The sequence below is a fragment of the Galeopterus variegatus genome, unplaced genomic scaffold, assembly GCF_000696425.1.
Source record: "Galeopterus variegatus unplaced genomic scaffold, G_variegatus-3.0.2 Scaffold9021, whole genome shotgun sequence".
NCBI classification, from domain to species: Eukaryota; Metazoa; Chordata; class Mammalia; order Dermoptera; family Cynocephalidae; genus Galeopterus; species Galeopterus variegatus.
This window is the reverse complement of record NW_007735132.1, coordinates 56054-68477: the sequence shown is the minus strand read 5'-3', so window position 1 is coordinate 68477 and position 12424 is coordinate 56054. Positions and strand designations below refer to the sequence as shown.

The 12424-nt window shown below is 51.5% G+C and overlaps 1 protein-coding gene across 1 annotated transcript in view; it reads right to left on the bottom strand.

Annotated features, from left to right (window-relative positions):
- LOC103608963 (glycophorin-C-like) overlaps positions 1 to 12424 on the bottom strand; it is a 43800-nt gene that overhangs the window by 1301 nt on the left and 30075 nt on the right. Inside the window, exon 2 of the mRNA XM_008593346.1 lies at positions 769 to 819. Coding sequence (XP_008591568.1) covers positions 769 to 819 — 51 coding nt within the window. The remainder of the gene's footprint in view (positions 1 to 768; positions 820 to 12424) is intronic.

Sequence of the window (12424 nt, the reverse complement as noted above, 5' to 3'; positions counted from 1 at the left end):
AGGCTGGAATGTGCTGGGAATTGGCTGGCCTTTCACCTCTGTTGGGACTCGGGAAGGGCAGAGAGGTGAGGAGGGGGCCGGCCAGTAAGAAGAGAAGGGCTCGGTGGTCCAGTGAGGTGGAGAATGCCAGGCTGGAGAGAACTGAACTGGTGTCTTTGACTGCTTGCTGCTGCTACTGCTTTTTAATTGAGGGAGTTCCCCGAGCGATGAATAAACTAGAGGGAAGCACGGATCTCAAAGAAGGACACAGAGCAAGCAACACTACCTGAACTTGGTTGTTCCTGAAACACAGTTTGGGGTCACAGCTGCACAGGGTTTAAAGCAAGGCAAGGGCAGGATTGTATTTCCTTTAGGATGAAGGGACGGGGTGTGAGACTCAGGGCAAGTAAACAGCATGGAATGAGTGAGATGGGCGAGAAGTCCAGGCAGCCCCGGTCTGCCCTCCCACCCTCCCACCCCCACCTCTGTCACGAGAGCGGCTCTGTCCCCAACCCCTGAGTCCCTATGGGTCAACAGTCCTGAGAAGGACACCTCCTGACACATGGTCCAGGCCCCTCTCACTCACCCCTGTCCCCTCTGGCTACACCCTCTTCATCAGGACAAATACTGGATATTTCTTACCAGGGCTAGACTCATATTCCACATTCTTCTGAGGGAGGAAAAGCCCTGGCCATAGCCACACCCACCCGAGTCCTCAGGCCAGTTGTCCCTTTGGTATTCCCTCTGACCTTCCCAGCTGCTTGAAGCGTCCCTGCAATGACAGCTTACCTGCAATGATGGCGATGTCCATCACGGTGAAGGCTATCAATGGGCTGAGCTCTGGGAACAGAAGAGAAGAGGCTTAGGTGAGGGAAGGAGGCTCTCCAAACCTGGCAGCACTTCGGCCAAATCTGCACTCTCTGCTGTCATGTGAGCTGCTCTGTGAACAGGCCCAGGTGAACAGGAATGGCATGGGGCATAGACCTCTGGCCAGGTACACAGACCTGAACCCAGGCTCTGCTTGGCCACCGATGACATGAGAGCGTGGTGCAAAACACCAGGTCACCCCAGCATCGTGTGAGCTCCCTGCCGTATCCCTGCACTATGGCTGGTACCTGCACCTTCTGCTCACATGTGAGCAGCTCTGTGAATATGCCCAGGTGATGGTGCAAAACACCAGGTCACCCCAGCATCGTGTGAGCTCCCTGCCGTATCCCTGTACTATGGCTGGTACCTGCACCTTCTGCTCACATGTGAGCAGCTCTGTGAATATGCCCAGGTGGACAGGTGTGGTGTGGTGCACACATAGACCTCCGGCCAGATGCACAGGTCCAGACTCTGCTGATGCATGAGCTGGAGAGCACCGTGCATGTCCCCAGATCACTCCAGGACCATGTGAGCTCCTTGCTGTGTCTCTGTGCTGAGGCTGGTGCCTACACCAGGCAGATGCTCAGTAGGTGTCTGTGGTGTGTATGAAGGCGTGTACTGTTGAGTTTAACACAGACCATTTGAGGAGTGTCCGCTCATACCAGGTGTAGGTTTGGTTGCCTTCCGTCAGCTACATCATGTGGTCTTCATAGCAGTACTGTGAGTTGCCTGGTGTTATTAGCCCATTTCACGGGTAGGACACTGAGGCTTAGAGATGTGACAGGCACACATCACACAGCTTATCCAATGGTGGGTAGGGACCCAGCCTCTGCTCTTGCCTCTGGAGTGCACTTTCTGTCTTTCTTTTAGAAGCACCTTCCAGGGCTCTTGTCTGGGGATTCCTCCCTGAGAACCATCCATAGGTCTTTGTATCGACCCTCCTGTGGGACGGGCCATCCTGTGATGCTATGCAAATTACTGAGTATTTTTCCGCTGCTCAATGATCTGGCCAGAGGGCTAGAAACTCAAGGACAGCTGGGACCTGTACATTACCTTGAGTGGCTCCACAGAATGTCTCCTTTCCTCTGGGAGATGAGTGAGAAGGATTTATTATACCATGGAAATATCAGTGTTAACATGGAAGTCCCATGTTCCTGTTACAATGACCACGCATATTAAAACAGAGAAGGATGTTTCATAATAGTCATTTCCACTCAGATAATCACTTTAATTATAGTGCTATGAGGTCATTCTCTCCAGTGTAGCTGCCAGATGCCTCTTTCTGATAAGAAACCGGTTGCTGGTGTCTGGAGGGCTGGTGGAGGGGGGTGGGGAGAGACGGACTCCACGCTGGAGGCCGGCAGCAGGGGAGCAGGAGAGCCAGGCCGGGGGTCTGGGGCCAGCACGGAGCCTGGAGGTGGAGAAGAGGCTGGAGCAAGGCACCCAGTCAGCAAAGACACAGAGTGGGCACACGCCAGGAGTCCGGGCGGGGAGGGGGCGCAGCGTTGAGAGTGCTTCTCAGTAGCAGGGCCTGAAGCAGGAGGAGCAGCGTGTTCAAGCTGATGCTGGACTCTGCGACCCAGCGTGAGCAAGTGCAGCTGTGATTTAGTATCTAGCACATAGTAGGTGTCAATAAACACTCACTGAATGGATTTAGAGGTGGAGCTCTAGACCTTCTCCAATCACGAAGAACCTCACAACTCGGTAAGAAAGAATAGCACCTTACTCAAATTGACGTGATGGTTAGTTACAGAAGCTTGAATACCCAGAACTGCCCTTAGGAATCTTCCAGGTGAAGACTAGCACTTCTTATGTTAGTTTGTCCAGTGCATCCAGGATTAGAAGGGACTGTGATTGTCTCTTTTAAAAACAAGTAGCAATTGCTTACCCTGTGCCAGGTACTGTTCTCAGCATTTCACATGTTTTAACTCACTCAGTCCCTGCAACAGTCCCATCTGGGGAGAGTTATTATTGTCCCCACTAGACAGATTTTGAAGCTGAATTCCATAAAAGTGCTATTGTTTTCTGGGGGTCATACAGCTGCCATGAGAGTCAGGAGGCAATCAGTCAGTGTGATTAGCCTTGCGGGGTGCTACCCAGTGCAGAGCTGGCTTCCAGATGAGGTAATCGGCTTGGACCATTTTGGGTGCATTTCGTGGCTTGTCTCTAGGGACCCCGTATCCAGATCTCTGTACTGGGATGCTAGATGCCCTTCTGGCAGGCCAGCCAGGCTGTGAGGAAGGTGGGGTCTGAGACCTCCGGGTATCACCAACTGGGCCTCCCAGCAAGGGCTCCCTCTACCTACTGAGGGGCATGGTAGGCAGGAGAGCCCCTCAGTTAACATTGCTCTTTCCAGGTCCCACCCTCCAAGTGTTGTGTGCAGCTGAATTTGCACACGTTGCACAGTGCGATGGTCTCCAGGGATGTGACCATCTTCAGCCCGACACAACTGCCCTGTAGGCCAGAATGGGCACAGAGGAAGAAGTGCAGGCCTACCTGGGAAGGTGAGAGAGGTCCCTGGACCAGCAGCTTCCTGCAAAGCCTGTTAGGAACACAAATTCCTGGGCCTAGCCCAGACCTGATACAGAAACACCAAGGCTGTGACCCAAGAATGGGTGTGATAACAAGGCCTCCAGGGGATTCTCTCAGGGCTGAGAATGGCTGGTGTAAGAGAGGGCTTTTCAGATTGGCCCTTGAGGGATAAATAGGAGTTTGCTGCACAGAGATTAGGCTTTCCAGGCAGAAAGCTCAGTATCCACGTCAGTGTTCACCACAACCTACTTCTCAGATTTCTCCCCAAGTGTCTGCTTGCCATCGTGACAGCAAGGCTCCTGAAGCCAGGCCTGTAGCTCTTGCCTCTGGTGAAGGTGGAGTGAGCACCCTCGACGGCTGAACTCCCTTGAGCTGTTCCTATTCAGCCAGCAGCAGTGATATTGGGCATTTGAAGAAGGCGGGCTGGAGTGAGCTCATATCCTACCCAGGGAGCTGATGGGTTGGTCTGCGATCAGATTAAGGAGTCTGGCATGAAAGTCCATTCCTTGCCGGAGCTGAGGGATAAGTATAAGATTGGGATTAGGATTATTTTGAGCTCAGGAACTAGGATGGGGATGATCTATGGGCAGCCTTGGGGAAGGGTTTATGGTAGAGTAAGGTGTTATTTATGGCCAGGGTTGGGTCTAGGATCAGAAATGGATAACTACCTAGCCCTGTGATTGGATAGGCATGAGAGGATCCATTTTTATGAAGACCCAGGGTGCCGTTTTCCTTTCACAGCTTTCCTCAAGGTCACAAGGTCTCCACCAGACAGGAAGCTCCACAAGTCTAGACACTGCATCTGTCTTGCTCACAGCATTGTCTGGGTGCCTGGCACTGAGTGGCAATTGTTTTATGTTTGAAAGCCTAGCATTATCTGGGGAGCCAAGAACCAACTAAACTGCACCCTTCACTATCCACAACTTTGTGGATCTGGGCAAGGATTTTCTCTCATGGAATCTGCCACTGGCAGCAGCCAAGTGGGTGCTGATTCCACATCTCCTCAGTGAAGTCAGCTGCTCATTCTCTGGTCAAGGACAGCAGTCCCTGGGAGGCAGCAGGGCATACACGTGCTGCCCCACAATGCCAGTGACACTCTGCTTCAGTTGACAGCTTGAGGGCAGCTAGTGGGGTACAAGACCTCAGCTACAGCTGGGTCCTTGGGGCCAGTGGTGTTTCTCAGATGTGGATGGAGAGCAGTGGTCAGGTACTGGCTCTGGCGATGGAAGTGATGCTCCTCTGTTGCTACCAAGAGCCTCCCTTGTCTTGCGTTTTCAGATGATGCTGTGCTGGGAAGCTCTTTCTTCCTTCAAGGCTGCATCTCTATACCTCCGGCCCATCTCTCCTGGTTTTTCCTCTGTCTTAGGGGTCCCTGAGGGAGCTGTCCACTTCCTGACTTCCATTTCCATCTGGCCCAGCAAAGGAGGAAGAATTCAGGCACCAGGCGAGGACTCAGGGAGTGAGTTCCTTTAGAGTTGAGAGTGAGGATAGCTTCACACAGGAGGCCTGGGTGTTCTGGGAGAGGGGAGACTATTTTAGCCTTAAAATCATGACAGGAAACCCAGGTTTATCACAGGGGCCCTTGGAGAGCAAATTCCTGCAATGACAAACTGTGTTGGTGACATCAACACAGTAGCGGTATCTATTGCTTGATGGTGTGTCAAGGTGGTGCCAGTTATTGAGTATTCAGTTTCAAGGAACCTACAGACCTGGTTGGAGAAGTCACTTTGCCAAGTGCTCTGAGGCAACGTTGGCTTTTGGTGAGTCTAATTTGGGGTTCAGGAGCAGGACAGCTGCTGGGGAAGAAGCCATGGCCTCTGTGGCCATGGAAAGGTCTCCTTGTCCTGTGCTGGGATTTTTTCTTCCTGCTCCAGGTTCCTCCACATCCTTGTGCAAGAGAAGCAGAAATCAGTTGACGATTGAAGTTCATTAACTGACTTTTCTTTCTGGTGGGAAAGGTCAAATACATTTACTTTTCCTTGATGATTTGCAATTATTGCTCTGTGAAAGGATGTAGCATTCAGGCTCTAGGTCTCAGAATATAAGTGCCCCAGAGAAATAAATGAATGGTTTATTACCCATCCATCCATTTTTCCTGGAAGTCAGCCAGTGTCAGCTGAGCCGTTAGCATTTACCCAGCCCAAGGCTTAAAGGGAAGAGGGGAAGTTGGCATCTGTCCCTAGGACTTAGGTGAAGTTAGATGCTGACACTCTCTATACAAAGTATGACTATAAGTGGTAAAGAGGTGCCGGGAATGTTGTGGAGGGGCTCAGCCACCAGACGCAGCCCCAGGACAGTGAGCGCTCATCTCATGTTGGTGCTCCTGCATTCCTTCCTTCAGCACACCTTTCTAGCACCTACTATGTTCTAGCAATATGCTCTGTAGTTAAGGCCAGGCCCTGCTGTCAGAAGTGTAACTGGTGGAGACAAATGCATCTGAAGGTAAGTTCAGAAAAGGTTGTTCTCTGATGAAGCCCATGGTTCTTCCATGTCCTCAGGAAAGGCTTTCTGGAGGAGGTGGTCCCACATCTGGCCTGCTGAGATGGTGGGTGAGCAATGTCAGCAGAGGAAAGTGGGCATGGTGGTCAAAGAGGGACGAGGAGGGAAGGTCTGCAGGTGGTGGAGAGCCAGCGAGCCTTCTGGGTGGGGCAGAGGGCCTCCCTCACTTGGGACCCAGTGGCCGTAATGCCTGCTCACCGTGTGTCAGAGGCTGGGCTCCAGGCAGCTGCCAGATGTATGCTACGGAGGCATCACCAGCCCACACTCTCCAGCATGACTGTCCTTTCCATCTGTGCAGAAAGCATGTGTCCACTCACCTGGGCTTGTGGATGAAATTCACAGGTAAGGTGGTATTGGACAGGTGAGGACAAAGTGAACTTGACCATCCCAGTCAGAATGAACTTGCCAGTCTCAAGGTTAAATTGATTGCCCTTGTAAACAATCTCCCCGATCCCAGGGCTGCCAAAGTGCTGTGCAATGTAGTCCTACTGCTCTGGCCCCTGTAAAATGATCCAGCCATGTGTTCCTCCTCCTGACCCTTCTCCTGTCTTGCCTGTTGCTACTGTATAAAAATATGGCACAGATGTTGGTACTGAAGCCTTGCAGGCTGCACTACACCAACCACATCAAAACCCTGCATTGTGGTGGAAGCATTAAAGCCTGCTCAGAAGGCAGAGTCAAGAAAGGGCCTCTCTTCCTTGTGTATACCTCCGAGTGTTGCCCAGGAATGTTTCATATCTAGGCATTTGCAGGAGGGTGACTGGGAAGACAGCAAGCTTGTCATAACTTACAATCAAAGTATCTGGTTTCAAGGTTTTCTCTATGTGTCTCTCTTTCAGACACACAGAGCCTTAGTTCAACACCACCACAAATCTGCTTCAGTCGAGCAACAGGGTTTAAGTGAAAGGAAGAATGCTTTGTCTCTGTTCTTGGGCCAGAGCATAAAGAAATGGAGCCACCCCCTTCTAAGTCTAGGATGGTGACAGCAGCTGAAAACAGCAATAAACCCTAAAGGGAAGATGAGTCTTGGGATAAAAGGGTTGGCTGAGCAAGATGAAATACGGCTGTCCACATGGGGATTCTGCTGGGGGGTGGGGAGACCTTGTCAACTCTGGATTGTGTGGGGTTTGTGGTTCATTAAGGGAGACAGCAAATACCTTCCCTTTAGTCATGGCTTAGAGTGAAGAGAACTACTGTTCCCCCACTCCCCACCCTCCACAGACACACCCTGCAGGAGGGTTTCTAGGAAAATCAAATTCAAAAGAGACTGAAGATGGGGAGGAGAAGATTCTGGTCAGGCTTCTGTGTCTGGCTCTCGGGGATGAAGCTGTACGGCTGAGAAGCTGCCTGGGGCTTGATGGACAGCTGGCTGTTTGGGCGGGGGCAGGGGGCTGGCGTGTCCAGTATCAGCAGGCAACCTAAGGGGGGAGGAGAAGATTCTGGTCAGGCTTCTGTGTCTGGCTCTCGGGGATGAAGCTGTACGGCTGAGAAGCTGCCTGGGGCTTGATGAACAGCTGGCTGTTTGGGCGGGGGCAGGGGGCTGGCGTGTCCAGTATCAGCAGGCAACCTAAGAAGCTCAGACTGAAGACAATGGCCAGACCACCAAAGGGAGCTTATAGATTGCTCTTCCTAGAAGGAGAAGAAAATCGACCATTGAAACAGTCGCTGTGGCTTCAGCACACCACTGGGAGAGGGGCCCAGCTTCTTAATTTCTAATTTCCACCTGTTCTTTATCAGGCTGACTGATGTTCACAGGGAATGGAGACCTGTCGGTCACCAGGAGAGAACTCAGCTGGGGGCGGAGAAGCACTACATGCCACCTGGTCAGACTACAGACAGCATCGCTGCTCTGACCTTGTTAGCACCCAGGCTCACGAGAACCCCGTGCCCCTGACTCATCCATCCCCGAGACCCCCTCCCAAGGGCGTCGCACGCTCCGAGGGGGACTTCTGCCTGCCCCAGACACTCACTCCTGTGCTCTCTCTGAACTCTGCTGATACTCCCTCAGGGCCCCTCCACAGAGACTAAGACCTCACAGGGCCATTTCCCTTGTTACTGATTTTCGGGATTTTTGCCTGATCTCGCTACAGGCGGAATAATGGGGAGAACATGTGTTTTGGGGGAACACGGGCCTCCCATCTGGGGAACTGTGGACCAGACACCTCTCCGACCTCCAACCTCTGATCATAGGGTAAAGGCTGCCCAACCCTCCGGGTGGATGTTCATGGCGTGTGTGACTCCGACGAATGTTCGTACCTGTGGGTCCTCGAGGAAAAGAACACGCCTCATGTTTCTCTTTCAGGGCTAACGGGAGGCTGAGCACCTGGCAGCACTCGCTTAGAATTTGCTGGATTATGGATAATAAGGAAGCAGATTAAAGTATTCACCATCTACTGAGTACAAAATGCAAGGCCCTGAGAAGGGAAGGCATTAAACACCCTAGAGTCTCAGTCTCCTTCTTGAATGGCACCTTATCCCACCTTCCCATCTCGAGGTAGGGTCACACCTGTGATGTAGGGCAAACTTTCTCAGGCAAGTCGCCTCATTTCTGAGCACCTTCTTTCCTTGTCTAGAAGACAGAGGCCGTAAAACCCCTGCCTGACAGGGCTATTGTGGGGCTGAGGTGCGAGGCACCAGTCCTCACACCTGAGCCTGATCACAATTGCTGGGGGACTTGTTACACCACAGAGCATGCCCCCATCACCAACATTCTGAGCAGTCAGTAGGCCTGGGCGACCTCTGATTGTAGGGTAAAGGCTGCCCAACCCTCCGGGTGGACATTCACAGCGTGCGTGACTCAGACGAGTGTTCGTACCTGTGGGTTCTTGAGGAAAAGAACACGCCTCATGTTTCTCTTTCAGGGGCTAACAGGAGGCTGAGCGCCTGACAGCACTTGCTTAGAATTTGCTGGATTATGGATAGTAAGGGAGGAGATTAAAGTATTCACCNCAGCTTCTTAATTTCTAATTTCCACCTGTTCTTTATCAGGCTGACTGATGTTCACAGGGAAAGGAGAATGGTCAGTTACTAGGAGAGAACTAAGCTGGGGGCGGAGAAGCAGCACGTGCCATCTGCTCATCAGACAGACAGCATAGCTGCTCTGACCTGCTCAGGACCCAGGCTCAGGAGAGCCCTGCGCCCCTGACTCGTCTATCACCGAGATCCCCCACCAAGGGTGTCAAAGGCTCCAAGGGGGACTTCTGCCCTCCCCAGACACTCACTCCTGTGCTCTCTCTGAACTCTCCTTATACTCCCTTCACGGCCCCTCCACAGAGACTAAGACCTCATGGGGCTGTTTTCCTTGTTACTGATTTTGGGTCTTTTTGCCTGATCTCTCTACAGCTGGAGTAATGGGGAGAACACGCATTCTGGGGAAACATGGACCTCCCATCTGGGGAACTGTGGACCAGTCACCTCTCTGACCTCTGACCTCTGATTGTAGGGTAAAGGCTGCCCAACCCTCCGGGTGGACATTCACAGCGTGCGTGACTCAGACGAGTGTTCGTACCTGTAGGTTCTTGAGGAAAAGAACACGCCTCATGTTTCTCTTTCAGGGGCTAACAGGAGGCTGAGCGCCTGGCAGCACTTGCTTAGAATTTGCTGGATTATGGATAGTAAGGGAGGAGATTAAAGTATTCACCATCTACTGAGTACAAAATGCAAGACCCTGAGAAGGGAAGGAATTAAACACCTTAGGAGTCTCAGGCTCCTTCTTGAATGGCACCTTATCCTACCTTCCCATCTCGAGGTAGGGTCACACCTGTGATGCAGGGCAAGCTTTCTCAGGCAAGTCGCCTCATTTCTAAGAGCCTTCTTTTCTTGTCTAGAAGACAGAGGCAGTAAAACCCCTGCCTAACAGGGCTATTGTGAGGCTGAGGTGCTGAGGCACCAGTCCTCAGACCTGAGCCTGCATCACAATTGCTGGGGGACTTGTTACACCACAGAGCACTGCCCCCACCACCAAGATTCTGAGCAGTCAGTAGGCCTGGGGTGGGCCTGAGAATGAGCATTTCTAACATGTTCCAGGTGCTGCTGAGGCTGCTGGTACAGAACCCCTGAGCTCACAACTGTGAAGGTGGTCTGTAGACCACACGGCACAGCTCCAGTGCTAACTGTCACCCCCTGCCCCTTTGTAAGAGGGTGATATTAGGCTTCCATAAACAGAATCAGGGGGACTGGTACCCTCTTATCCATGCAGATAATAAGTCAGAGTCACAAACACCTTGGCCACACCTTTGAGCTTAGCGTCCTTTCTTCCAGTGGCCGGTGATGTAGTTGGAGACCTGAGACAGTCAAAAACCCTGAGAATCTGTCACCTCTGTGATAGACTTTGGATGTATTGTCCCTGCCAAAACTCATGTGGAACCTGATCCCCAACGTGGCAGTGTTGGGAGCTGTTTGAGTCATGGGGGCGGATCCTTCATGAATGGATTAATGCTCTCCCTGAGGGAGGGGGGGGTAGTGAGTGAGTTCTCGCTTGGTTAGTTCCCACCAGAGCTCGTTGCTTAAAAGATCCTGGCACCTCCTCTTGCTTCCTCTTGCCGTGTGATCATCTTGTACCCGCCGCTGCCTGGTGCTTTCCACCATGAGTAGAAGCAGCCTGAGGCCCACGCCAGATGCAGCTGTCCTAGAATCATAAGCCAAATAAATCTCTGTTCTTTATAAATTACCCAGTCTCAGGTATTTCTGTTGTAGCAACACAAATGGACTAATACACTCTGACTGTTCCCATGAGGTGCTGGGTGTGGGGATGGGGGGCCCTTGTAACTGTCTGGTAGATGCACCCACACTTCTAATCAATGGCTCATGAGACTGCGCCTCCTCAGCCTCGTTCTCTGGAAATTAAGCAAGTGTTCTCAGCTAGTTCCCCACCCCCACCCCCCACCCCCCAGATCTCCACGTGTGACCGCAGTGAGACTAATCAGAAAGAAAAACAACCACTGCTGGTTGACTTAAGAATAGCTGGCTCCAATGATGCAGTGGGGCAATGCTTCTCCAGAAGAAGGTTGTCTGGGGCATCTAAATGGTAAAGGAGGTAGATGTTTGCAGATATTATGAGGAGCCAGGATGGGGCTGTGTATCCTGTCCATGTCTGCTTGGCTACCCAGCCCTGAGGTCCACGAGGGGCGGATGTAGCACAGGAGGCCCTGAACATAACTCTTTCCAGCCCCTCCTCCATCCAGATACCTCCCCAAGGAGTGAGGGTGCACAGGAAAGCAGACAGTGACCCCGGAGCCCCACCTACCGGGCTCAGGGCTGAGTACCTGGCCTGTAACCCTGTGAGGTCAGCACGCTTGCCAGGCATGGAGTGGACAGGTTCAGGTTCCACACTCATGCCTAGACCACCTTGGGGGGCAAGGTGGCCTTTCCAATCTCAGTTTCCTCACAAGTAAAATGTGGCAGCACTACTGTGCAGGCTTGTTGGGAGTTAGTATGTGGTAAGTGCCCAGTATAGCATTCGGCACAGGTCAGGTTATTTGAATATTAATTATTATTGTCGATTTTGTTGGCATGGCTCAGTCAAAGTAGGATTCTCAAAAACAGGCATCTTCAATGCTCTCGTGCACAATTTGGGAAATGTACCACCCTGAGAATCAAACAATCTACTTCTAATAATTGATCCTAGAGAAATCATCTGCAAAGAAAAATCCATGCTCAGGAAAGTGTATTGCAATGTGGTTTAAAGTGAAAAATAAGAGATAGAGCAATCTAAATGTTCCACATTAGGGAACTGGTTGTGTAAATGATGATACACCCCTCTGATAGAATATTATGCAGTTATTGGATTGATGCATGTGAATTCTTAGGGACAGGAGGAAATGCTTAAAGTACTGTGTTAAGTGAGAAGAACAGGACCTTGTAAATAGAAAGGAGACTAAATGTCCCCAAAATGTCTTAGACAAAAGAATGAAAGGAAACACACTTAAAATGTTAGGTGGTGGCTTTTGGGTGGTGGATGGGAGTTACGGGTGGTTTTGTTTTCTTCTAGTTTTCTGTACTCTCCAAGCCATTTAAAATACACATGTTACTTTTACAGTCAAGAAATGGGATGACTCTTCAGAACTGGCTATCAACTCACAGAATCTTCAAAGCCCCAGACTAGAAGGTCTGAGAAGGCCCAATCCCCTGCCTCACTGCATGTCCCCCTGGGTGCCTGCACCCCCTCCACTGTGTCTCCCACAGTTGGAGAGCAGGACCACAGCCGCCCTCCCTGAATGACTCTCTCAGTGTGTTCACACATCCTCTGCCTAACCCCGTAAGGAAATGCTTCAAGGAGATGTTTTCATCTCCAGTAGGGAAATGCACAATGTGGAACAGAGCTAGGGTGTTCAGTGACCTCAGCTCCTTTCACGATTTCCCTGGACTGCAGCTGGAGACTGAGGAACACGAGCCGGGGCTTGAGTCCAGCAATTCTCACGCAGGCCTTTGCTTCTGCAGGTGGAGCGGGTCAGAGGTTGGGTATTAGAAGTCACAGGGCTGTTGGCTCACAGGTTTTGCTTCTCTGGAGCTTCTTTGGGTCGCCACTGGAGTCCTACTCAGCTGGCTT